This window comes from Oncorhynchus clarkii, chromosome 23 (assembly GCF_045791955.1).
Source record: "Oncorhynchus clarkii lewisi isolate Uvic-CL-2024 chromosome 23, UVic_Ocla_1.0, whole genome shotgun sequence".
NCBI lineage: Eukaryota > Metazoa > Chordata > Actinopteri > Salmoniformes > Salmonidae > Oncorhynchus > Oncorhynchus clarkii.
In genome coordinates, this window is record NC_092169.1 from 96,924 (window position 1) to 121,530 (window position 24,607).

At 43.0% G+C, this 24,607-nt stretch overlaps 1 protein-coding gene across 3 annotated transcripts in view; it reads left to right on the forward strand.

The window, feature by feature from the left end:
• The window catches only part of LOC139381744 (vinculin-like), a 57,658-nt gene that overhangs the window by 19,980 nt on the left and 13,071 nt on the right, over window positions 1-24,607 (forward strand). For all 3 annotated transcript variants that reach the window (XM_071125489.1, XM_071125490.1, XM_071125491.1), the window contains exons 4-10: window positions 4,224-4,332; window positions 4,869-4,991; window positions 5,382-5,542; window positions 6,103-6,193; window positions 6,345-6,492; window positions 8,541-8,694; window positions 8,808-8,974. In XM_071125489.1, coding sequence (XP_070981590.1) covers window positions 4,224-4,332; window positions 4,869-4,991; window positions 5,382-5,542; window positions 6,103-6,193; window positions 6,345-6,492; window positions 8,541-8,694; window positions 8,808-8,974 — 953 coding nt within the window. The remainder of the gene's footprint in view (window positions 1-4,223; window positions 4,333-4,868; window positions 4,992-5,381; window positions 5,543-6,102; window positions 6,194-6,344; window positions 6,493-8,540; window positions 8,695-8,807; window positions 8,975-24,607) is intronic.

A 24,607-nucleotide genomic window follows, 5' to 3' on the forward strand; every position in this document is an offset into this window, starting at 1 on the left:
TTCCTCAGTTTTGTGTTTAACTGATTTTTGTCCTCCTTGGGTAGACAGAGGGAGTCTGGACGGACATCAAGGAATCTTTGTGTTGCCTGAATTTATAGTACGACTTTTGAGGTTTCTTGGTTGGGGTCTGAGCAGATTATTTGTTGCAATTGCAAATGTAATAAAATGGTGGTCCGATAGTCCAGGATTATGAGGAAAAACATTAAGATCCACAACATTTATTCCATGGGACAAAACTAGTTCCAGAGTATGTCTGTGACAGTGAGTAGGTCCAGAGACATGTTGGACAAAACTCCCCCCCCAAAAAAGTCGAAAGCCTTTTGGAGTGGGTCTGTGGACTTTTCCATGTGAATATCAAAGTCACCGACAATTACTCGATGCCGACACATCTTTCTAGCTCATTCACACGCTGAAGCTATGTTGTGCTTGGTGATCTCTGACTGTTTCATCCTAACATCGTTGGTGCCGACGTGGATAACAATATCTCTATACTCTCTACACTCGCCAGTTTTAGCTTTAGCCAGCACCATCTTCAGATTAGCCTTAACGTCGGTAGCCCTGCCCCCTGGTAAACAGTGTATGATCGCTGGATGATTCGTTTTAAGTCTAATACTGCGGGTAATGGAGTCGCCAATGACTAGAGTTTTCAATTTGTCAGAGCGAATGGTGGGAAGCTTCGGTGTATCAGACCCCGTAACGGGAGGAGTAGAGACCAGAGAAGGCTCGGCCTCTGACTCCGACTTGTTGCTTAATGGGGAAACCCAGTTGAAAGTTTCTGTCGGCTGAATGAGCGACACCGGTTGAGCATTCCTACAGCATTTCCCTCCAGAAACAGTGAGAAAGTTGTCCGGCTGCGGGGACCGTGCGAGGGGATTTATACTAACGTTACTATCTGTACTTACTGGTGGCACAGACGCTGTTTCATCCTTTCCTACACTGAAATTACCCTTGCCTAACCATTGCGTCTTAAGCTGGGCTTGTAGCACAGCTATCCTCGCCGTAAGGCGATCGTTCTCCTGTATATTATGAGTACAGCGACTGCAATTAGAAGGCATCATGTTAATGTTACTACTTAGCTTCGGCTGTTGGAGGTCCTGATGAACCATGTCCAGATAAAGCATCATGTTAATGTTACTACTTAGCTTCGGCTGTTGGAGGTCCTGATGAACCATGTCCAGATAAAGCATCATGTTAATGTTACTACTTAGCTTCGGCTGTTGGAGGTCCTGACGAACCAGGTCCAGATAAAGCATCATGTTAATGTTACTACTTAGCTTCGGCTGTTGGAGGTCCTGATGAACCATGTCCAGATAAAGCATCATGTTAATGTTACTACTTAGCTTCGGCTGGTCCTGATGAACCATGTCCAGATAAAGCATCATGTTAATGTTACTACTTAGCTTCGGCTGGTCCTGATGAACCAGGTCCAGATAAAGCATCATGTTAATGTTACTACTTAGCTTCGGCTGTTGGAGGTCCTGACGAACCAGGTCCAGATAAAGCATCATGTTAATGTTACTACTTAGCTTCGGCTGTTGGAGGTCCTGATGAACCAGGTCCAGATAAAGCATCATGTTAATGTTACTACTTAGCTTCGGCTGTTGGAGGTCCTGATGAACCATGTCCAGATAAAGCATCATGTTAATGTTAATACTTAGCTTCGGCTGTTGGAGGTCCTGACGAACCAGGTCCAGATAAAGCATCATGTTAATGTTACTACTTAGCTTCGGCTGTTGGAGGTCCTGATGAACCAGGTCCAGATAAAGCACCATGTTAATGTTAATACTTAGCTTCGGCTGTTGGAGGTCCTGTAGAACCACGTCCAGATAAAGCATCATGTTAATGTTACTACTTAGCTTCGGCTGTTGGAGGTCCTGACGAACCACGTCCAGATAAAGCATCATGTTTATGTTACTACTTAGCTTCGGCTGGTCCTGATGAACCATGTCCAGATAAAGCATCATGTTAATGTTACTACTTAGCTTCGGCTGGTCCTGATGAACCATGTCCAGATAAAGCATCATGTTAATGTTACTACTTAGCTTCGGCTGGTCCTGATGAACCATGTCCAGATAAAGCATCATGTTAATGTTACTACTTAGCTTCGGCTGTTGGAGGTCCTGCAGACCCACGTCCAGATAAAGCATCATGTTAATGTTACTACTTAGCATCGGCTGTTGGAGGTCCTGACGAACCACGTCCAGATAAAGCATCATGTTAATGTTACTACTTAGCTTCGGCTGTTGGAGGTCCTGTAGAACCATGTCCAGATAAAGCATCATGTTAATGTTACTACTTAGCTTCGGCTGTTGGAGGTCCTGACGAACCATGTCCAGATAAAGCGTCCGGAGTAAAAAAGTTGAATGAAAAAATAAAGTTAAGGGAAAAAACAAAAATGATAAACGGTTATTAAAAAGTAAAAACCTTAAAGTTGTCAGGTAGCAAAGTAAGGTTGGCAACAAAACTTACAGCAACACGTAAACAAGTCTGCAAGTTGTGACCGGAAATGATGTCAAAAAATCTAGGTGTCAGCTAGATCAGACAGCATTGAGTATGACTGTGACAGTGAGTAGGTCCAGAGACATGTTGGACAAAACCCACTCAAATCAAAATAAAATCACTGAGTCAATGATGGCTCTGAAAGCCTTTTGGAGTAGGTCTGTGGACTTTTCCACGTGAATATTAAAGCTACCAAAGATTAGAATATTATCTGCTATGGCTACAAGGTCCGATAGAAATTCAGGGAACTCAATGAGGAACGCTGTATATGGCCCAGGAGGCCTGTAAACAGTAGCTATAAAAAGTGATTTGAGTAGGCTGTATAGATTTCATGACTAGAAGCTCAAAAGACGAAAACGTCATTTTTTTTTTTTTGTAAATTCAAATTTGCTATCGAAGTACGTCCAACTGGCCTCAACCGCAGGCCACGTGTAACCACATCAGCCCAGGACCTCCACATCCAGCTTCTTCACGTCTGGGATTGTCTGAGACAAGCCGCCCGGACAGTTGATGAAACTGTGTGTTAGCACAACCGAAGAATTTCTGCACAAACTGTCAGAGATCGTCTCAGGCAAGCTCATCTATGTACTTTATTGTCCTCACCAGGGTCCTGACCTGACTGCAGTTCGGCATCATAACTGACTTCGGTAGGCAAATTCTCACCTTTGATGGCCACTGACATGCTGGAGAAGTGTGCTCTTCACGGATGAATCCTGTTTTCAACTGTACGGGGAATGCTTTTTCTGATGTCAACGCTACGGACAATAAACACAATTGCATTTTATCGATGGCCATATGAATGCACAGAGATACCGTGAAGCAATCCCGAAGCCCATTGTCGTGCCATTAATCCGCAGCCATCACATGATAATGTGATGCATGCATGTTGCGTGCATCATAATGAACGACCCCATGTCGCAAGGGTCTGTACACAATTCCTGGAAGCGAAAAATGTGCTCACCATCCATGTCACCATTCATTGAGCAGGTTTGGGATGCGCTGGACCGACGAGTTCGACAGCGAGTTCCAGTTTACGCCAATATACAGCAACTTTACACAGCCATTGAAGAGGAATTGGACAACATTCCACAGGCCACAATCAGCAGCCTGATTAACTCTTTGCAAAGGAGATTTGTCGCGCTGCATGAGACAAATGGTGATCACACCAGATACTGACTGGTTTTCTGTTCCACGGCCCTATCTTTTTTAAGAGGTATCTGTGACCAAGAGATGCATATCTATATTCCCAGTCATGTGAAATCCATAGATTAGGGCCTAATGAATTTATTTAAATTGACTGATTTCCTTATGTGAACTGTAACTCAGTAAAAGTTGCGTTTACATTTTTGTTGGTCAGTCCTGTTGGGTGTGCTGTGGTGTCACACAGTTAGATGGGTTAAGGGTTAGAGCCAGGGGGTTAGAGATAAGGTCAGGGTTATGGTAGCCTCTGCCGATACCCCAACAACCGGACGCTTTTGGACGTTAACAAGGCGGCACTCCATCTTAACTCCAATGCAGAAGAAAACCTCCCCCAACAGTTTTTTTTCATCGCGTCAAGACCAGTATATAGGGGATCTAGTTTCAGGCGTTTATTTTACACCTGCTATGTTATGTTAAGGTTATGGTTAAGAGTTGCTGTAGCTTAACTATCTGTTGTGTACATGAAAGCTCATCCAAGTGTGTGTATTTGTGTGTGTGTGCATGTGTGTTTTTTGTTTTTTTAGGTGCGTAAGATCATTCGTGTGTGTAAGGGGATCCTGGAGTATTTGACTGTAGTTGAGATTGTGGAGACCATGGAGGACCTGATCACCTACACCAAGAACCTAGGACCAGGTAACCTCACCTGTAGGCTCTGACCATTAACCTCTGAACTAACCTCTAACCCTGATCACCTATACAAAGAAACTGGGACCAGGTGACCTCACCTTAAGCCTCTGTCCCATAACCTCTGACCTCTAACCCAGCGGTTTCCAACCTTTTCCCTTCTGGGAACCACCAAATCAACATCAAAAGTTCATGAGGACCACCATTCGTGGAGTCTTTTTATTTATTTTAGTTAGCCTTTATTTAACTAGACAAGGTAATAGATTAGAGCCCTATTATTATTAACAATTTGAGTTGAGAAAAGTAATGTAAAAGTAACGTTAAATTGCTTAGAATACCATTAATACTGTTATTAATTTTGGAAGAAAAAAAACATTGACAAAATAAAATAAAATCTCTTAAAAAATGTGGACCACCAGACCACAGGTTGAAACTCTAACCTGATCTCTAACCCTGATAACCTACACTAAGAACACCAGGTAACCTCTGACCATGAAGATAATTGGTTCAGGATATTTTTCACTCCGTGTTGTGATTGGCTACAGGTATGACTAAGATGTCTAAGATGATTGAGAAGCGACAGCAGGAGTTGACCCATCAGGAACACAGAGAGATGCTATTCAACTCCCTGAACACTGTCAAACAACTACTGCCTGTACTCATATCAGGTCTGTCGGACTGTCTGTCTCTCTCTTTCTCTCTCCCTCTCTCTCTCTCTGTTGGTGTTTGTGTGTGTGTGAATTTGCTCACCTCCATGAACACTGTCAAACAACTATTGCCTCTTCTCATATGAGCTTTGTCTCTCTGTGTTTATTTGTGTGTGTCTGCCTGTCTTCTCTGCACACTCCTCACACACACAGCTGCCCAGCAGATACCAGAGTTGTCATAGCAGCACTGATAATTGCAGTGGTAATTAGAACTTGGCTCTGGCAGAATGACTCCCAGCCCACCATTTCCCTATACACACTCACTCAGGCTCTCATTCTCTCAAAGATACACACTCACGCACACACACTAGTCCATGTACTCTGCAGTAATCCCCATTTCTCTCTCACCAGCCATAAAGATATTTGTAGCGACTAAGAGCACGCATAGTGCTGGGGTGGATGAGGCAGAGAGAAACAGATGCTTTACGTTTGAGAAGATGAGTGCTGAGATTAGTGAGATCATCAGAGTCCTACAGCTTACCACCTGGGATGAAGACACATGGGCCAACAAGGTACACACACACATACACACACACTTCACCCCCTGACTCCCCTTCCAGACACACACCAGTCTCTGGTAGTCCCTCCCTTCCCATTTTCCTCTACACTAGACGCAGCATTTCCTAAACCAGGGGTGTTCCTATCCAGGTCTGGTGGTCTGCTGGTTTTTTCTCCCTGGTAATTAATTGATTGACCAGAGAGTCCACTCGCCTTGTTTTCCAAATCTGAATTAGTCCCTGAATAGAGGGCAGGGTGAACATCAGCAGTACTATTGACCTCCGGAACTGGATTGGAAAAACCCTGTCTTAATGCATACTTCACTTTCTCTCTTTAGTTTCCACTCTTTTCTTCTGTTGGGCTTCTGTTATAACTATTTTCTTTTTTCTCCCTTCATTCTTTTCCTCCCTGTAGAAGGTAAGCCTGTCTCTTTCCCCTCTGCCATGCTGCAGTGTGTGTGAGAGAGAGAGCGTGAGTGTGTGTATGTCTGTAAATGCTGTGTGAGGAGAGTGGGTGCGTGAGTGCATGTGTGTGTGTGTGTGAGTGTATAACTGCTCTCTTTGTGTCTCTCTAGGACATGGAGTGTATGAAACGTTCTCTGGCGGTGATAGAGGCTAAGATGACCATGGCGAAAGGCTGGCTCAAAGACTCCCATGGACAACCAGGTACACACACACATATCCTATCCATAATCCTATCCGCCATGGTCCAGTGATAGTCTACCCAAATACCTGCCTGCCCCATCATCCTTATAGTGACATCCTCACAATACTAGCACTGCACTCCTTATGGTTAATTCATTGTGTGTGTGTGTAGGCGAGCCCGGGGATGTAGCGGTGCGTGTGATATTGGATGAGGCAGGGAAGGTAGGAGAACTGTGTGCTGGAAGGGAACGCAGAGACACACTTGGAACAGCAAAGACTCTGGGACAGATGACTGACCAGGTCACAGAGCTACGTGTCAGGTACTGTGTGTGTGTGTGTGCTTGCTCGTTGTTATAATAACCATGTATAAGCCGTTCCAATCTCGCATGATAAGGCTTACATTATGTTATGTAGGGATGCACCGATATGACCTTTTTGGCCAATACTGACATCCGATATTTTCCTTGCCAAAAAACCTGATACCCATATAAAGAAAATGTGCGGCCCTTTAAGCATTCTAGTAGTTAAATAGTTGAAACACACACACACTGGCTAAAAAGTTATTTTGTTGGCATTTACATATGTCCCCATTACCAGTAAAACATAATCAAAACCTATTTCTTTCACGTACTTGCTGTGCTGTTTCGTTGTTCATTTGTTCAGTCGTTTCATTCTCAACCAGGATTTCATCATACATGTCAAGCAGTGAAGTCTCAGGTCTGTCTGTCCATGGCCTCTTCTGTCGTGGGTTCTCTTCTTCGGTGCGCACTGTCACTGTATCCGTTTCCATCTTGTCCAGCTGTGTCTGTAACATTTCACATAAACCCTGTTTCTTGTCTGCATCGAAGTAGCGGTCCTTGTACCTAGCATCAAGCATGGTGGCGACACAGTAAACAGGTTCAGAGAGAATGCCACTGAATTGCTTTTTCACAGCCTCTAGTAGACTACTTTTGCAAGCTTTAACCCCACGGTCTGTCGGCAGTTTTGTTGAGCAGGCGTTTCAATGCCATGACAGAGAGTATCACGTCTGATGCAGACACAGTTGATGAGCTTATTTCTCGAGTCAGTTGTTCGAATGGAGCTAAGAGTTTGTTCATGTTTCAAACATGTTCTCAAATGCCATTGAAATGGCAGCAGCGGTATGAGAACCAGCACATTCTTGAGCATATCCGCAGTACGAAATCGACCCACTGTGCTGTCAGACTCAACATGCTCATGGGGTGGACATCGCTGGTTCAAATGTCAGTCGTTAAGCTAATAGCAGTGACACCCATAGCAAGTAGCTCATGGATGTGCGTTTCAACAATACTGTGTAACTAGGACAAAAAGGCTTCTCAACAGATTTTACCCCCAAACAATAAGACCCCAACCCCTCTTTTACTCTGCTGCTACTCTCTGTTTATCATATATGCATAGTCACTTTAACCATATCTACATGTACATACTACCTCAATCAGCCCGACTAACCGGTGCCTGTATATAGCTTCGCAATTGTTATAGCCTCGCTACTGTATATAGCCTCGCTACTGTTATTTTTCACTGTCTTTTTACTGTTGTTTTTATTTCTTTACTTACCTATTGTTCACCTAATACATTTTTTTTGCACTGTTGGTTAGAGCCTGTAAGTATGCATTTCACTGTAAGGTCTACGTGACAAATAAACGTTGTCCCTGAATAGAGGGTATTTGATTAACTCCGGTAGGGCAACATCTGAAAAATAGCGCCTACTTGATAATGTGTACCGAGGCTCGAGGTGCTCGACCAGTCGGTGAAAGCCAACATTATCCACGACAGAGAACGGTTGATTGTCAAGGGCTTTTGTCCTAAGTAGTCGCTGAACATCTGGGGGTGATGTACTTTCAAATGAGTAATTAGGTTTGTGGTATTGAAATATTTAACTTTCCCCCCTTCTTGGGAAATAATAGTAGCACAAACATTGTGCTACTCGCCTTTTTGTTATCTTCCTTTGAAACTTCAAAATAGATCCACATAGCAGACATTGTGGGCTAGGTTAGGAATGCTGTATTTTTTTGTGGCGTCATTACGTCATCTACCTACATTATATAGGTATGCACATCAGCTTTGACATCCGTTTTGCACATCGGTGTTAAACTAGACATTGGGCCGAGGCCGATGTTGCCCTTTTTAGCTAATATCGTCAGATTCCGATATACTTACCGATATATCGTGCTTCCCTAATGTTATGTCTATATGTATCAGCATTTCAACTTTCTAATGGCTGGTATTTATTTTCATGTTGAGTTGATTCTAACACATTATAAGGGTGTCGTACATGGTCATGACAATCTTACAATACATTAAACCTGCTAAGTGTTAAAGTGTGTGTGTGTATAATCTCCTCCTGTAGAGGACATGGTCTGTCTCCACTATGTGTTCAGCGGGCCGGTCAGTGTTCTCAGGGTCTGGACCTGCTGCTTGGGAAAGTGGACAGTGCCACCCGCAGGCTCGAGGCTTTAACTAAAGCTAAACTGGCATTCGCTAGGAGACTGGATGCTGCCCAGGTCTGCACACACATACCAATATTTGACGTTTTGTTTCTGGGTTGGTCGAAATATCAGATTACATTTTAAAAGGACAACACCTAAAATGTAAAGTATGTGTGTGTGCCTCATAGGCATGGCTGGCAGATCCTAATGGGGGTCCAGAGGGTGCAGAAAACATCAGAGCCTTGCTGGCCAATGCCCAAAAAATCGCTGACCTGTGCGAAGACCTCCTCGAGAGAGACGACATCCAGAGATCCATCAATGAGATTGCGGCACGACTAGTGGAGCTACGCAAGCGGTAAATTTGTTTGTTTCTTTGTTGTTGCCTGTTTTTTCAAGCGTGTAACTGTTGTTGTCTATATTGTATTGTGTGTATATGTTGTCTGTTTGCAGGCCATACTATGGGTAACTACTGTTGTCTGTTTGCAGGCCACACTGTGTATAAATGTTGTCATCTGTGTGATTGTCAGTTTGTCAGTTTTAGGCACATGCTGCAACCTCATGCCACCAACATGTTCTCCCTTCCCAGGGAGCCCTGTCTGGCTGAGTCTGTCTGCCCACTATAGCAGGTTCAACACATGTGGAGTGGACACGTGCACCCACAAATCATATTTTATTTGGGATGGTTTGGAGACAGTCCAGATTAAAAAGTCAACAGTAGACAAGACAACAAAGTTTAAGAACAATTTGATTGATCTGAATTGCCTAGTTTTAAAGCGCCTGCTGACGGCTATTGACATCTCGGGGTGTTTTCGCATACATTTTTGTGAACTCAGTGCAGTTCACTTTTTTTTGTCCAGTGTGAACACTCCAAAGGAACTCAGACCCCTCAAAAGAGCCCCCGAAAGGAATCAAACTGAGACTATCTCAGAGGTCTGAGGTGGTCTGAGTTCGGTTCGCTTGAATTCCGCAGTCCGGTTACATTTTTTTAGGGCAATGTGAACACAAAGCTCCCCAGGTTCGCTTGTAATTATTTTTTAATTATTCCCACACCACACACTAGTCTACTGCAACACAATTTCCCCTGCCATAAACCCTTTCACATTGGTGCCACATAAGAGTGAAGATGATGATATGCAGGTTCACTGAAAAAACATTGAACATTCACTGAAAAAACAGCCTATTGATTAGCGAGGCACAGAAATTCCAAAATATGTGTGGAGTTTTTAGTTCAATTGATTTGTTTTCAATATGTGATCTTTAGGCTAAGCTGTTTATTTGTGTTTTTTTTTAAATGTATTTTATTTATTTATTTATTTTACCTTTATTTAACCAGGTAGGCAAGTTGAGAACAAGTTCTCATTTACAATTGCGACCTGGCCAAGATAAAGCAAAGCAGTTCGACACATACAACGACACAGAGTTACACATGGAGTAAAACAAACATACAGTCAATAATACAGTATAAACAAGTCTATATACGATGTAAGCAAATGAGGTGAGATAAGGGAGGTAAAGGCAAAAAGGCCATGGTGGCAAAGTAAATACAATATAGCAAGTAAAACACTGGAATGGTAGATTTGCAATGGGAGAATGTGCAAAGTAGAAATAAAAAATAATGGGGGTGCAAAGGAGCAAAATAAATAAATAAATTAAATACAGTAGGGAAAGAGTTAGTTGTTTGAACTAAATTATAGGTGGGCTATGTACAGGTGCAGTAATCTGTGAGCTGCTCTGACGGTTGGTGCTTAAAGCTAGTGAGGGAGATAAGTGTTTCCAGTTTCAGAGATTTTTGTAGTTCGTTCCAGTCATTGGCAGCAGAGAACTGGAAGGAGAGGCGGCCAAAGAAATAATTGGTTTTGGGGGTGACTAGAGAGATATACCTGCTGGAGCGTGTGCTACAGGTGGGAGATGCAATGGTGACCAGCGAGCTAAGATAAGGGGGGACTTTACCTAGCAGGGTCTTGTAGATGACATGGAGCCAGTGGGTTTGGCGACGAGTATGAAGTGAGGGCCAGCCAACGAGAGCGTACAGGTCGCAATGGTGGGTAGTATATGGGGCTTTGGTGACAAAACGGATTGCACTGTGATACACTGCATCCAATTTGTTGAGTAGGGTATTGGAGGCTATTTTGTAAATGACATCGCCAAAGTCGAGGATTGGTAGGATGGTCAGTTTTACAAGGGTATGTTTGGCAGCATGAGTGAAGGATGCTTTGTTGCGAAATAGGAAGCCAATTCTAGATTTAACTTTGGATTGGAGATGTTTGATATGGGTCTGGAAGGAGAGTTTACAGTCTAACCAGACACCTAAGTATTTGTAGTTGTCCACGTATTCTAAGTCAGAGCCGTCCAGAGTAGTAATGTTGGACAGGCGGGTAGGTACAGGTAGCGATCGGTTGAAGAGCATGCATTTAGTTTTACTTGTATTTAAGAGCAATTGGAGGCCACGGAAGGAGAGTTGTATGGCATTGAAGCTTGCCTGGAGGGTTGTTAACACAGTGTCCAAAGAAGGGCCAGAAGTATACAGAATGGTGTCGTCTGCGTAGAGGTGGATCAGAGACTCACCAGCAGCAAGAGCGACCTCATTGATGTATACAGAGAAGAGAGTCGGTCCAAGAATTGAACCCTGTGGCACCCCCATAGAGACTGCCAGAGGTCCGGACAGCAGACCCTCCGATTTGACACACTGAACTCTATCAGAGAAGTAGTTGGTGAACCAGGCGAGGCAATCATTTGAGAAACCAAGGCTGTCGAGTCTGCCGATGAGGATGTGGTGATTGACAGAGTCGAAAGCCTTGGCCAGATCAATGAATACGGCTGCACAGTAATGTTTCTTATCGATGGCGGTTAATATATAATTTAGGACCTTGAGCGTGGCTGAGGTGCACCCATGACCAGCTCAGATTTGGGAGAAGGAGAAATGGGGAAGGCTTGGGCGAGTTGTTGTGGGGGGTGCAGTGCTGTTGACCGGGGTAGGAGTAGCCAGGTGGAAAGCATGGCCAGCCGTAGAAAAATGCTTATTGAAATTCTCAATTATGTTGGATTTATCAGTGGTGACAGTGTTTCCTATCTTCAGTGCAGTGGGCAGCTGGGAGGAGGGGTTCTTATTCTCCATGGACTTTAGTGTCCCAGAACTTTTTTGAGTTAGTGTTGCAGGAAGCAAATTTCTGCTTGAAAAAGCTAGCCTTGGCTTTTCTAACTGCCTGTGTATAATGGTTTCTAGCTTCCCTGAACAGCTGCATATCACGGGGGCTGTTCGATGCTAATGCAGAACGCCATAGGATGTTTTTGTGTTGGTTAAGGGCAGTCAGGTCTGGGGAGAACCAAGGGCTAAATCTATTCCTGGTTCTAAATTTCTTGAATGGGGCATGTTTATTTAAGATGGTTAGGAAGGCATTTTAAAAAAAATATCCAGGCATCCTCTACTGACGGGATGAGATCAATATCCTTCCAGGATACCCCGGCCAGGTCGATTAGAAAGGCCTGCTCGCTGAAGTGTTTCAGGGAGCGTTTTACAGTGATGAATGGAGGTCGTTTGACCGCTGACCCATTACGGATGCAGGCAATGAGGCAGTGATCGCTGAGATCTTGGTTGAAGACAGCAGAGGTGTATTTAGAGGGCAAGTTGGTTAGGATGATATCTATGAGGGTGCCCGTGTTTAAGGCTTTGGGGAGGTACCTGGTAGGTTCATTGATAATTTGTGTGAGGTTGAGGGCATCAAGTTTAGATTGTAGGATGGCTGGGGTGTTAAGCATGTTCCAGTTTAGGTCGCCTAGCAGCACAAGCTCTGAAGATAGATGGGGGGCAATCAGTTCACATATGGTGTCCAGAGCACAGCTGGGGGCAGAGGGTGGTCTATAGCAGGTGGCAACGGTGAGAGACTTGTTTTTAGAGAGGTGGATTTTTAAAAGTAGAAGTTCAAATTGTTTGGATACAGACCTGGATAGTAGGACAGAACTCTGCAGGCTATCTTTGCAGTAGATTGCAACACTGCCCCCTTTGGCAGTTCTATCTTGTCTGAAAATGTTGTAGTTTGGAATTAAAATGTCTGAATTTTTGGTGGTCTTCCTAAGCCAGGATTCAGACACAGCTAGAACATCCGGGTTGGCAGAGTGTGCTAAAGCAGTGAATAGAACAAACTTAGGGAGGAGGCTTCTAATGTTAACATGCATAAAACCAAGGCTATTACGGTTACAGAAGTCGTCAAAAGAGAGCGCCTGGGGAATAGGAGTGGAGCTAGGCACTGCAGGGCCTGGATTCACCTCTACATCGCCAGATGAACAGAGTAGGAGTAGAATAAGGGTGCTGCTAAAAGCAATAAGAATTGGTCGTTTAGAACGTCTGGAACAGAGAGTAAAAGGAGGTTTCTGGGGGCGATAAAATAGCATCAATGTATAATGTACAGACAAAGGTAAGGTAGGATGTGAATACAGTGGAGGTAAACCTAGGTATTGAGTGATGAAGAGAGAGATATTGTCTCTAGAAACATCATTGAAACCAGGAGATGTCATTGCATGTGTGGGTGGTGGAACTAATAGGTTGGATAAGGTATAATGAGCAGGACTAGAGGCTCTACAGTGAAATAAGCCAATAAACACTAACCAGAACAGCAATGGACAAGGCATATTGACATGAAGGAGAGGCATGCTCAGTCGAGTGATCAAAAGGGTCCAGTGAGTGGAGAGGTTGGTTGGGGGTCACGGCGATTTAGACAGCTAAATCGGTAGCAAGCTAGCATAGGAGCAAGCTAGCATAAGATGGAGGTCTGTTATTAGCCAACTCTTGCGTTCCGTCAGTAGATTAGTGGGTTTCCGTGTGGTAGAGGGGATGAATCCAAATCACACAACAACAACAAAAATAAAAACAATATATATAGTTATAGAGGCCCAAGAAGAAAAATAAATTAATACATAAAAATAAAATAAAATAAAAATTGTCCGATTGTCTATTCAGATAGCAGCCGATAAGATAGCCAATGGCTAGCAGGCCGCAGATGGGCGCCCAGGCAACGTTGCGCCGGAGGAGCCAGCCGGACAATTCCCTCGGGTAGACAACGTCGGCAGTCTAGCCGTGAAGGCCCGGTGGGGCTCCGCGTAGGCAGCAAAACGGGTCCGGATAGGTGACTGCAGCCCAGGAGTGATTGATGGAACTCTTCAGCTGGCTAGCTCCGGAACAATTGATGTTAACTCCGGAATCGACGAAAGCCGATAGTCACACGGATAGCAGCTAGCTAGCTGCGAGATCCAGGCATGGACGTCCAGAGCCAGCGGCCGAAATCCAGGGACATGGAGAGAAAAATTGGTCCGATATGTTCCGCTCCGAGCCGCGCTGCGCTGCACCGCGCCGTACAAAACTGGCGATAGATTCTCGAGCCAAAGGACAGCCGATGACCACAAACCGTGGTCAGCTGAGTACCAACGATTAGCCAGTAAATAAGCTAACTAGCTTCTGAACTAGCCCCTGAACCAGCTTCAGAGTAGCTTCTGGACCAGCTTCTGGCTAGCTCCCGGCTAGCTTCTGGCTAATTTCTGGCTAGCCTCTCGGAGGATCACAGATCTGAGGTAAATAATACTTTTTTATATAAATATAAATTGGTGAAGCGGATTGCAGGAGAGTGTTCTGAAGATGAGTTTTTGGAAAATTAAAAATGTATGTGAAAAAAAAAGTTGTAAATATATATATACGGGACACGACAGGACGAGGACAAAAATAAGTCTGAACTGCTATGCCATCTTGGGTTTGAATAGTGTGAGAAGACACCAACATATTTGGTGAGAATCACAACGTAGAAAAATCTATTCTAGCTCTTAAAGGGGCAGTAGCCTACATGGGGTGTGCAATTTCCAATTACAACATGATTTAATCTACAGTTATTCTTCAGCTATGTTTTCTGTTACCAATAATATGTACATTTTAATAGGGCTGGTCGGTATACCATATTTTACGATATACCGGTATTGATGCACTGACTAGTTTGGGTTTTTACTTCTATAACCCTATTTGAATGTTTGATTTGTTAAATGGTATACGCTGTGTGTAACCTCTATTTTTATAGTTTACTTCGCTACTTGAGTCCTCTCTCTCTCTCTCCGCTCTCTCTTTCTCCATGCTGCTTTCCACACAGACCTAGCCCTGCCCTATGTCACACAAGGAGTGCATTTGTTGTTCTTCGACCACGAAACAGTTGCGTTCAGTCTGCATGGTCAATGCAGCACATGTGACAATGTTGACGACAATGATGCTATTTTCACTTTGCTTCTTCATATAAATCCACTAGCATTCTATAATTACGCTATACATTTGTGTTTCTTACATCCGTAAACAGCTAGTTTGTCTTGTCTTTAGCAAGTTGGGCCGAAACTTTATTAGCCACTAATGCTAATCGCAAGTTAACTGGCTAGCTACCTAATAAATGTCAGTGGTAGAAAAAGTACCCAATTGTCATACTTGAGTAGAAGTAAAGATATCTTAAAAGAAAAGGACTCAAGTAAAAGTGAAAGTCACCCAGTAAAATCGTAATTGAGTAAAAGTCTAAAAGTATTTGGTTTTAAATATACTTAAGTATCAAAGTGAATTAGTGTGAATTAGAAGTAGCTAAAAGAAAACATTCAATGTAGCCAAAGATTATAGGGTCCCCTAGGAAACACTTTGTATTTGTATTTTGTGTGTTTATTATGGATCTCCATTAGCTGCTACTCTTCCTGGGGTCCAGCAAAATGAAGGCAGTTTAAACAATTTAAAAAAGATTTCAATACATTCACAACACACCGTGTGCCCTCAGGCTCCTACTCCACCACTACCACATACAGTGGGGAGAACAAGTATTTAATACACTGCCGATTTTACAGGTTTTCCTACTTACAAAGCATGTAGAGGTCTGTAATTTTTATCATAGGTACACTTCAACCGTGAGAGACGGAATTTTATGATTTTTAAGTAATTAATTTGCATGCTTTGTAAGTAGGAAACACTGCCGATTTTGCAGGTTATCAAATACTTGTTATTCCCACTGTATCTACAGTACTAAATCCATGTGTATGTATAGTGCGTATGTTATCGTGTGTGTGTGTGTATGCATGTGTCTGTGCCAATGTTTGTGTTGCTTCACAGTCCCCGCTGTTCCATAAGGTGATTTTTAAAATCTAATTTTACTGCTTGCGTCAGTTACTTGATGTGGAATAGAGTTCTATGTAGTACTGTGTGCCTCTCATAGTCTGTTTTGGACTTGGGGACTGTGAAGAGTTCTCTTGTGGCATGTCTTGTTGGGTATGCATGGGTATCCGAGCAGTGTGCCAGTAGTTTAGACAGACAGCTCGGTGTATTCAACATGTCAATACCGCTCATAAATAAAAGTAGTGATGAAGTCAATCTCTCCTCCACTTTCAGCCAGGAAAGATTGACATGCACATTAGCCAGCCGTGCTGAGTCAATTGCAATTTTCCTAAGTCCTATTTTGTGGCACACAAACATCTGAACATTAGTCAAGGTGTATAAGCATGCTGAATTTCTGTTATCAGTTTGTTTACTGTGAAATAGCATTGTATCTGGTCAAACACTATTTTTTCCCAGAAGTTTACTAAGGGTTGGTAACAGGCTGATTGATCGGCTATTTGAGCCAGTAAAGGGGGCTTTTACTATTCTTGGGTAGTGGAATGACTTTAGCTTCCCTCCAGGCCTGAGGGCACACACTCTCTAGTAGGCTTAAATTGAATATGTGGCAAATAGGATTGGCAATATCGTCTGCTATTATCCTCAGTAATTTTCCATCCAGATTGACAGACCCCGGTGGCTTGTTGTTGTTGATAGACAACAATGATGTTTTCACCTCTTCCACACTGACTTTACGGAATTCAAAAGTACAATTCTTGTCTTTCATAATTTGGTCCGATATACTTGGATGTGTAGTATCAGCATTTTTGCTGGCATGTCATCCCTAAGTTTGCTTATCTTGTCAATGAAAAAGTCATTAAAGTAGTTTGCAATATCAGTGGGCTTTGTGATGAATGAGCCATCTGATTCAATGAATGAAGGAGCCGAGTTGGCTTTTCCCCCCAAAATGTCATTTAAGGTGCCCCATATCTTTCTACTATCATTCTTAATATAATTTATCTTTGTTTCATAGTGTAGTTTATTTTTATTTAGTTTAGTCACATGATTTCTTAATTTGCGGTGCGTTTGCCAATCAGTTGGGCTGCCAGACTTAATTGCCATACCTTTTGCCTCATCCCTCTCAACCATACAATTTTTCAATTCCTCATCAATCCAAGGGGATTCAACCGTTTTTACAGTCATTTTCTTAATGGGTGCATGCTTATTAGTAACTTGAATAAGTAGTTTCATAAATGTGTCAAGTGCAGCATCTGGTTGCTCCTCATTACACACCACAGACCAGCAAATATTATTTATACATCATCAATATGTGAATCACAACAAAGCTTATCGTATGACCTCTTATACACTATATTAGGCCCAGCCTTTGGAACTTTGGTTTTCCTAGATATGGCTATTATATTGTGATCAAATACAAGTTCATTTGTCATGTGCGCCGAATACAACAGGTATAGCAGACCTTACAGTGAAATGCTCACTACATCATATGGATTTGGATACTGCTTTAAAGCAAATATCTGCAGCGTTAGTAAAGATGTGATCAATACATGTTGATGATTTAATTCATGTGCTGTTTGTAACTACTGTTAGCTTAACTGACAACCTGATCCAGGTTGCAGGCACTTGTTACAGTTTGAAGTTTTTTCCAAGTGGGCAGCTTGATGATAGCTAGTCAATATGTAAAATCACCCAGAAAATATACTTCTCTGTTGATATCACACACATTATCAAGCATTTCACACATATTATCCAGATACTGACTGTTAGCACTTGGTGGTCTATAGCAGCTTCCTACAATAATGGGCTTTAGGTGAGGCAGATTAACATGTAGCCATATTACTTAAACAGTATTTAACATTAGATTGTCTCTAAGTTTTACAGGAATGTGGTTCTAGACCGCAACACCACCTCTGTTGACATTTCTGTCTTTTTGGTAGATGTTATAACCATGTATTGCTACCACTGTATCATCAAAGGTATTATCTAAGTGAGTTTCAGAGAGAGTCAGAATATGAATATCTTCTGTTACAAGCAAGTTATTGACTTCATGGATCTTGTTTAAAAACCTGTTATGGATGATGCGAATTTTCGCAGCTTTTTGTAAAAAATCGTGCAACATTTCAAAGTCCTGCTACTCATGCCAGGAATATAGTATATGCATATGATAAGTATGTGTGTATAGAAAACACTCTGAAGTCTCTAAAACTGGTTAAATCGGGTCTGTGGCTATAACAGAACGTGTTTAGGAGTAAAAATCCCTGGTAAAACTGTTTACCAAAAACACAAAAAAAATATTCGTCCGCCAATCAATGTATTGTTTTAAGGCGACAGAAAATATCCCCTGTAAACGCCTACAGCTTCCACACGATGTCGCCATTGCTGTCAATTTCTGACTCATTTATCCTTGGTTACAACACGAATAGACCCCTCCTTTCTTGAGGCGCACCACAGTATGTTGTGAAACTGGAAAAAATGGACGATGATTTCCAGACTTGCTGCTATCGAATACAGATCGCCCCGTGATCAATTTGATACATCATTAACGTTTATTAATACCTAAAGTTGGTTTGGAAAAGTCGTTTGAAGTGATTTGTAAAAGTTTATAGGCAACTTTTGTAATTTTAAAAAGTGACGTTGCGTCTTGTAAATGGGCTTTTTGCAGCATCAGACTGGCCTTCAGCAAATGACATTTTGGGTATACAATGACGGATTTAATCGGGAAAAAGACCCAATTGTGATGTTTATGGGACATATAGGAGTGCCAACAAAGAAGCTCGTCCAAGGTAATGAATGCTTTATATTTTATCTCTGCGTTTTGGGTAGCGCCGGCTACCGCAAAATCTGTTGTTTACGTGTTGTGCTGGTATTTTGGGGGGGTGCATGCTATCAGATAATAGCTTCTCATGTTTTCGCCGAAAAGCATTTTACAAATCTGACTTGGTGGCTAGATTCACAACGAGTGTAGCTTTAATTCAGTACCTTGCATGTGTATTTTTATGAAAGTTTGAGATTTATCGAGTACTATACTCGAGTACTATAGGTGGCGCTCTGAAATTTCCGCTGAGCTGTCCCTGTGCAGGGACCACCTCCGTAACAAGTTAATTAGGCTACATATGTTAATATGGGCTATTTTTTGCACTTTTCTGGGTTGCTTGATTGTTTTTAATGCTTTACTGGGAAGCTTATCAGAGGTAGACTTACTCATGTTATTTACATTGGAGCTGATAGTGCAGGGTGAGCTGCATAAAGTGGTCTTCCCACTATTGCACACCCCCCGTGCTAACAGTGTAACTCTGGTTTATAGGCTCATGATTACGGCTTATGATAGCTGTAGGATAAACAGATGTATTCGGTGCAATTAGGGGTACATAAATTAAATGACTTACATTGTGTTTGCCAATGCCCCTAAGATCATGTACATTTGATGCAGCATTATGACGACTCATTGTCACAATGGTAGGGGTTAACTGAGATGGTCTTGGATCATTTACCAGTCATTGTTTCAACGCAGCCTTGAAATGCGTGGACAGATTCCAGGAGCCAAGATGATTTGTATTTTTTTTATTTCACCTTTTTTTTAACCAGGTAGGCCAGTTGAGAACAAGTTCTCATTTACAACTGTGATCTGGCCAAGATAAAGCAAAGCAGTGCGACAAAAACAACAACAGAGTTACACATGCGATAAACAAACGTACATTCAATAACACAATAGAAAATAGTCTATATACAATAGTTTATATACAGTGTGTGCAAATGTAGTAAGATTAGGGAGGTAATGTAAGGGATTTCCTCCTCTTCTTCCGAAGAGGAGAGGCGAAAAGGATCAGAGGACCAATATGCGGCGTTGTAAGTGTCCATGGTTCTTTTAACAAGAAATAGTACACATGAACAACTGAATACAAAAACAATAAACGAAACCCAAAACAGTACCGTGTGGTGAAAAACACAGACACGGAAACAAACACCCACAAACACACAGTGAAACCCAGGCTACCTAAGTATGATTCTCAATCAGAGACAACTAATGACACCTGCCTCTGATTGAGAACCATACTAGGCCGAAACATAGAAATCCCCAAATCATAGAAAAACAAACATAGACTGCCCACCCCAACTCACGCCCTGACCATACTAAACAATGACAAAACAAAGGAAATAAAGGTCAGAACGTGACAGGTAAGGCAATAAATAGGCCATAGTGGCGAAATAATTACATTTTAGCAATTAAACACTGGAGTGATAGATGTGCAGAAGATGGTTGTGCAAGTAGAGATACTGGGGTGCAAAGGAGCAAAAAATAAATAACAATAAGGAGATGTGGTAGTTGGGTGGGCTATTTACATATGGGCTATGTACAGGTGCAATGATCGGTAAGCTGTTCTGACAGCTGATGCTTAAAGTTAGTAAGGGAGATATAATTCTCCAGCTCCAGTGATTTTTACAATTCGTTCCAGTCATTGGCAGCAGAGAACTGGATGGAAAGGCGGCCAAAGAGGAGTTGGCTTTGGGGGTGACCAGTGAAATATACCTGCTGGAGCATATTCGTTGCCAAACCCACTGGCTCCAAGTCATCTATACATCTTTGCTAGGTAAAGCCCTGCCTTATCTCAGCTCACTGGTCACCATAGCAGCACCCACCCGTAGCACGCACTCCAAATCAAATCAAATGTATTTATATAGCCCTTCGTACATCAGCTGATATCTCAAAGTGCTGTACAGAAACCCAGCCTAAAACCCCAAACAGCAAGCAATGCAGGTGTAGAAACACGGTGGCTAGGAAGAACTCCCTAGAAAGACCAAAACCTAGGAAGAAACCTAGAGAGGAACCAGGCTAAGTGGGGTGGCCAGTCCTCTTCTGGCTGTGCCGGGTGGAGATTATAACAGAACATGGCCAAGATGTTCAAATGTTCATAAATGACCAGCATGGTCAAATAATAATAATCACAGGCAGAACAGTTGAAATTGGAGCAGCAGCACGGCCAGGTGGACTGGGGACAGCAAGGACTCATCATGTTAGGTAGTCCTGAGGCATGGTCCTAGGGCTCAGGTCCTCCGAGAGAGAGAAAGAAAGAGAGAAAGAAAGAGAGAATTAGAGAGAGCATACTTAAATTCACACAGGACACCGGATAGGACAGGAGAAGTACTCCAGATATAACAAACTGACATCCGACACAAACTACTGCGGCATAAATACTGGAGGCTGAGACAGGAGGGGTCAGGAGACACTGTGGCCCCATCCGATGATACCCCTGGACAGGGCCAAACAGCTCATCTGGGGTTTGTTAACATAGTGTCCAAAGAAGGGCCAGAAGTATACAGAATGGTGTCGTCTGCGTAGAGGTGGATCAGAGTATCACCAGCAGCAAGAGCGACATCATTGATGTATACAGAGAAAAGAGTCGGCCTGAAAATGTAACCCTGTGGCAGCCCCATAGACTGCCAGAGGTCTGGACAACAGGCCCTCTGATTTGACACACTGAACTCTATCTGAGAAGTAGTTGGTGAACTAGGCGAGGCAGTCATTTGAGAAATCAAGGCTGTTGAGTCTGCCGACAAGAATATGGTGATTGACAGAGTCGAAAGCATTGGCCATGTTGATGAATATGGCTGCACAGTATTGTCTTTTATCGTTTAGGACCTTGAGTGTGGCTGAGGTGCACACATGACCAGCTCGGAAACCAGATTGCATAGCGGAGAAGTTACAGTGGGATTCGAAATGGTCGATGATCTGTTTGTTAACTTGGCTTTCAAAGAATTTAGAAGGGCAGGCTAGGATAGATATAGGTCTGTAACAGTTTGGGTCTAGAGTGTCACCCCCTTTGAAGAGGGGGATGACCGCGGCAGCTTTCCAATCTTTAGGGATCTCAGATGATACGAAAGAGAGTTTGAACAGGTTAGTAATAGGGGTTGCAACAATTGCGGTGCATCATTTTAGAAAGAGAGGGTCCAGATTGTCTAGATGGACTTCATCATTCCTATAGAGTATCTTCTGTTTCCAGAAGGTGTCAAAGTTATCAATAAAAGTGACTCCAGCAGAGTTACAGTAGTCTTTTAGCCAGCTTGTCCACACTTTGGTTCCTACCCTGTCACAATATCTCCTCCCTGACATTTCAATTCGTTGTCATGTCAAACAACACTATTATATTAAATTCTAACTATATGATTAGAATAATCATTCTATGTCCATGATTCCAACAGTTCATGCAAGTGTTTTGCTCTAAACCTTAAGTCAAATTGCAATTGCAACATTTGGCTTAGGTTGTTTGCCCATATCGTGCAACCCTAAGTGGCAGCGTGGAAATTATCTCAAATTACAGCAGGAAATGCAGCATTTTTTGGGGGGTTGAAGTTGAAAGAATCCATTGAAATCACTTAAAATGTATGTGTTGCCACCTTAGGGTCACGCACTACTCATAAAGCAAAAAAATGAAATAGAAAAAAGTCATACTATGATACCGTACCATTTAAAAAACACAGTCTCCCCGTTACTCCCAAATCAAATCTAATTTTATTGGTCACATACACATGGTTAGCAGATGTTAATGCAAGTGTACCGAAATGCTTGTGCTTCTAGTTCTAACAGTGTAGTAATATCTAACAAGTAATCTAACATTTCCCAACAAGTTGATATAGAATGGTGCCAACAATGATGGTCGCTTAGCTTCGAGTTCTTAGTTAACTATGCAGTATTTTATTTTTTTACTTAATTTGTTACCCCAGGAAATCTTAAGTCTTATTACATACAGCCGGGAAGAACTATTGGATATAAGAGCAATGTCAACTTACCAACATTACGACCAGGAATACGACTTTCCCGAAGCAGATAATCTCTTCGGACCACCACCCAGGACAGTGGATCTAATCCCAGCAGCTGACCGAAAACAACAGCGACGCAGAAAGGGCAGATGAAGCGGTCTTCTGGTCAGGCTTCGTAAACGGGCACATCGCTCACTGCTCCCGAGCATACTACTCACCAATGTCCAGTCTCTTGACAACAGGTAGACGAAATTCGAGCAAGGGTTGCCTTCCAGAGAGACATCAGAGATTCTAACATTCTCTGTTTCACAGAAACATGGCTCTCTCAGGATATGTTGTAGGAATTGGTCCAGTCACCGGGCTTCTCCATGCGCCGACAGAGATAAACACCCCTGTTTTATGATGAACAACTCATGGTGTTCACCTGACCTAGAATTCCTTACGATCAAATGTCGGCCATTCTACCTACCAAGAGAATTCTCGTCAGTAATAGTCACAGCTGTGAACACCCCCCCCCCCCCCCCCCTTTGTCTTGTCCAACTTCCCTGTCGAAAAGCAGCAGCATGTGGTGTTGCTAACTAGCCTCCTCCCCGGTAATTCCTTTGGTTTCGTCTGTCCAGTCAAAATTATATCCTCCAGCGTACCGATCAAGGGGGAGAGGAAGTGACGCAAGCCTAACAAGGCTCGCCCCGGCAACTGCGGCCACTACATGACCCAGTCTGACTCCCATCAGCTCTGTGCTACTTGCCTTGGCGTAGACGGGGCAGCAGGGTAGCCTAGTGGTTAGAGCATTGGACTAGTATCCTGTAAGGTTGCAAGTTCAAACCACTGAGCTGACCAGGTACAAATCTGCCATTCTGCCCCTGAACAGGTAGTTAACCCACTGTTCCTAGGCCATCATTGAAAATAAGAATTTGTTCTTAACTGACTTGCCTAGTTAAATAAAGGTAAATAAAATTTAAAAAAAACACACTTTGGCAGCTCTCGTTGATGCTGCTAGCTGTGCGCACTGCGCTAAGCTGGGCCCTGGTGTCATCAAATGTAGAGCATGGTACATGGGAAGTATTGCCCAGGCCTCGGTCTTGCTCAAAGTAGACTTAGTTTCAGGAGTTCAAGCGGAGGGAAAGCCTGGACACTCAAATTAAATCCAAATCAAATGTATTGGTCACATACACGTGTTTAGCATATGCGGGTGTAGCTAAATGCTTGTGTTTCTAGCTCCGACAGTGCTCTAACAGTTTCACAACATATACCCAAAATACACGTACATCTAAGTAAGGAATGGATTAAGAATATATACATATGTCAGAGTGGCATTGGACTAAGATACAACGACACAGTATAGAATACATTATATACATATGATATGGGTGATGCAATATTTGCACATAATTAAAGTGACTAAAATAACGTACAATAGTTTACCTTCTGGATGATAGCGGGGTGAACAGACAGTGGCTCGGGTGGTTGATATCCTTGATTATCTTTTTGGCCTTCCTATGGCATCGGGGGCTGTTGGTGTCCTGGAGGGCGGGATGTTTGCGTTGGGAAGACCGCACCACCCTCTGGAGAGCTTTGTGGTTGTAGGTGGTGCAGTTGCCATATCAGGTGTTGATACAGCCCAACAGGATGCTCTCAATTGTGCAACTGTAAAAGTTTGTGAGGGTTTTAGGTGTTAAGCCAAATGTATTTAGCCTCCTGAGGTTGAAGAGGCACTGTTGCACGTTCTTCACCACACTGTCTGTGTGGGTGGACAATTTCAGTTTGTCAGTGATGTGTACGCCGAGGAACTTGAAGCTTTCCACCTTCTCCACTGTGGTCCCATCGATGTGGATAGGGGTGTGTTTCCTGCTGTTTCCTGAGGTCCACGATCATCTCCAGAGTTTTGTTGACCTTGAGTGAGAGGTTATTTTCCTGGCACCACACTCCCAGAGCCCTCACCTCACCCTGTAGACGGTCTTATCGTTGTTGATAATCAAGCCTACTACTGTTGTGTCGTCAGCAAACTTGATGATTGAGTTGGAGGCGTGCTTGCCATGCAGTCATGGGGGAACAGGGAGTACAGGAGGGGGTTGAGCATGCACCCCAGTGTTGAGGATCAGCGAAGAGGAGGTGTTGTTT